This window comes from Mandrillus leucophaeus, unplaced genomic scaffold (assembly GCF_000951045.1).
Source record: "Mandrillus leucophaeus isolate KB7577 unplaced genomic scaffold, Mleu.le_1.0 Scaffold28, whole genome shotgun sequence".
NCBI lineage: Eukaryota > Metazoa > Chordata > Mammalia > Primates > Cercopithecidae > Mandrillus > Mandrillus leucophaeus.
Window position 1 is genome coordinate 1,790,510 of NW_012102920.1, and position 2,923 is coordinate 1,793,432.

Here is a 2,923-nt window from a genome sequence, read left to right on the forward strand (position 1 = left end):
GGACCCAGCGGCGGGGTGAGGCTGGTAGGCGCTCCTGCCCCTGCCGAGACCAGGCCAGGCAGCATCCACGCCCTCCTGCGGAAGATCACAGGGAACAGGTGGGCGCTATCATCTGTGCCCTGGTTTTCCGGAGGAGCCGAGGGAGGCTGAGCGGGTGAGGAAGCGGCCACCTATGCCCGACCCACTCACCTGCACATCTGCCTGGCGAGGGCAGGGAAGAGCCGCGGCCTTCCTCTGCTGCTCCTTCCAGAGGGCAGGGACCGTGGTGGGGGTGCCCGCCCGATGGCATCGCCGGAGGCTGAGCTCCCAGCAGCGGCTGAGGTCCTCCCTGGGTGGGAGCCACCCTTGTCCCCAGCTGGGGCAGAGGCTGGTGAAGGAGGGGGTGGTACCCGTGCCACGCCAGCAGAGCCCCAGGCGGTGCAGGGAGAGCTTCAGTCCGGCTGACGTGGCACTAGGGCCAGTCTGCTCAGCTAACATTTGCCTTTCAGGAGTCAGATTCCTGACCTGTTTGAACAGCGTTAGGGAGCACGTGGTAAGGCCCAGCCCCAGCCCCGCTGCCCCCATCTGCTGTTTCCCGGTGGTCGAGGCGCTCTGCACCCTCCGCGGAGGGAGGTATCATTGTTTGCCCTTCACAAAGAGGGGGATGCAGAGGTGGGTGCTGCCTCTCAGGTGTCAGGCTCACCCCTTCCGCTCACGAGTTCAAAGAACCCAAGAACCAGGAGCCCAGGGCTCGACCTTCTAGGGTCCTCCAAAACCCTGTGGTCCCACCCAGGTGGGCACTAAGCTATGGGAGAGACCATAGCTGCAGAAACCAATTCTGCCGTAGGCGTAAAATGCAAGGTCTCTCTGGACCCCAGGGCAGGGATGGTAGAAAGCAGCTTCTGTTGGCTCCTAGGGGTGTGAATCACCACATCACCTGCAGCGGGCCCGCTGCCCTTCTTCCCCCCCCCCCCCCAATCCTGAGTGATGGAGACAGCTAGCAGCAGTTTGTAGCCTGGTGTGGAGTGGAGGGTTCCTGCACCCTGCACCTGAGCCCATCCAGCCTCTGGGCCATAGGCTCTTTTGTTGAAGGTCCAGCCTGCCCCTGAGATGCTGTGTGCCCTTTTTCAACTTCCTTAGTCTCTGAGCATCAGGTCTTCATCTGTAAGATAGAGCAAGATGAGCACCTAAACGTTTCAGGTCTGAAACGGGGTTGCCAGGACGACAAGCATGGCAGGGGCGAATGGGGACATCAGGTGACTGGCTGCGAGCCAGCAGAGGCCTCCACCCAATGCTGGGAGGTGTCCCGCCCGTGGTGGCCATCACTGTTCCTGGTGGGGCTTTGTTGCCATTGCCTGCAGCATCCGCTGGTTTCTCCATTCTCCCAGTTTCTGCCCCTGCTCACACTTGGAGGCTGGACACAAACGTTACCACCTCCCTGAACCCCCCTAGGTGGGCTGGAATCAGCACCTGGTGCAAAGCTCTGTGGCCACTGCTGTACGGCGTGATGCAGAGCACACAGGACAGGCTCGTGTACGTCCAGGCTGTGCCAGGAAACCCGCTGCCTTTGTGTCATCACAGCCTTGGGCACGGTGTGTCCTTGGTGCCTCCGCCAGGTCAGCTCCTCCCATTAGCTGTGCTGTCCGGCATGAGGGCCGCTGGTGCTTGCTGTGAGACCGAGCTACGCTCTAAGTGTAAACTACATGGTGGGTTGTGAAGGATGCAAATATCGAATCGATCATTTTTTATTGCACATTAAAATGAGAATATCTTGGATGTATCAGATTACATTAAAATACTATTAAATTTTATTTCACCTTTTTTTTTTTTTTGACATGGTTGCTAGGAAATGTAAAACTCCATATGGGGCTGGTGTCATGTTTCCACCGGACAGTGCTGGTCTAGGAGGCAGGCACTCAGCGCCCGTAGCCTGTGCTTATAGCCTCCTGTGATAGGGGGCCTGAAATGCCGGAGGCTGCCGAGTGGACCTGGCTGTTTGCTCACAACCGGCGGGCCAGTGGCGGTCCTCCAGGGAGCCCCCGGCAGAGCAGCGGTCTCAGTGAACGCAGGACGGCCCCTCGCCATGAGCCTCTGCCCCTCTTTCCTACCTGGTGTAAAATAGCAGTGGCAAGTATGTCTGGGTGCTTGTGGAGGTTTACTGGGCAGGCCTGCTCCCCGCTGGATGCCGTCCTCCGCCCCTGACACAGACCCTTAGTCCTGGACACTGACGCTGGAGGCTTGGCCTCGAGAGAGGAAGAGGAAGTCTGTGAGACAGGTTGGCTGGGTGGTCCGGGCAAGAAAACATGAAGGCCTCCAAGGTGGAAAGAACTGACATGGAATACTTCCTGGAGGAGGAGGGAATAGGGCTGGGAAGCCGGAATGGGGAGAGGAAGCAGATCTGGAGGCGGGGTCCTTAGAGTCTATTCTGTGGCATTTGTTCGTCAGACCCCTGCAGTAAAGGGGTCCCTGTCTGCATGCCACCAGGCTGGCCAGAGGGTGGGCCAGGCCTCCTCTTCTTACCCTCATGGAGGAGAGGAAGTCACCTCTGTGGGGGAAGGCCAGACCCCCCCAGGGCCACGGTGGGCAGCGTGGAGGGAGCCTCAGGCCCACTCGCGTCCATGTACAAGGCCTGCCAGGCACACAACATAGGGTCCGCAAACAGATGCCCACCACGCTGCCACCGCCTTCCCGTGTTCTCCTCACCTCTGAGCCCCACCCTAACCACACTGCTCATCCGGGGTGCGCAGCAAGACAGCACTGTCCACTGTCTAGGCCTTCCCAGGGGCTGATGTGAGGCTGAAGGTGCAGCCTCGCCCTGGCAGATGTGCCCTTGCTCTGGGCTGCTGGTGACTGGGCCCCACAGAGCCTCCTCCCAGCACAGACAAAGGCATCGCCTTTTGGGGCCCCACCTGGTTAGCAGAGCACAGGGAAGATGCCTCCAGTG

At 59.9% G+C, this 2,923-nt stretch overlaps 1 protein-coding gene across 1 annotated transcript; it reads left to right on the forward strand.

Annotated features, from left to right (window-relative positions):
* The first annotated feature begins 7 nt into the window (after positions 1-7).
* Positions 8-1,103, forward strand: LOC105543251 (chromosome unknown open reading frame, human C9orf163). The gene has a single exon (XM_011985080.1). It carries the CDS (start codon positions 173-175, stop codon positions 740-742), a length of 570 nt encoding a protein of 189 aa, XP_011840470.1. The 5' UTR covers positions 8-172; the 3' UTR covers positions 743-1,103.
* Positions 1,104-2,923: the final 1,820 nt, after the last annotated feature.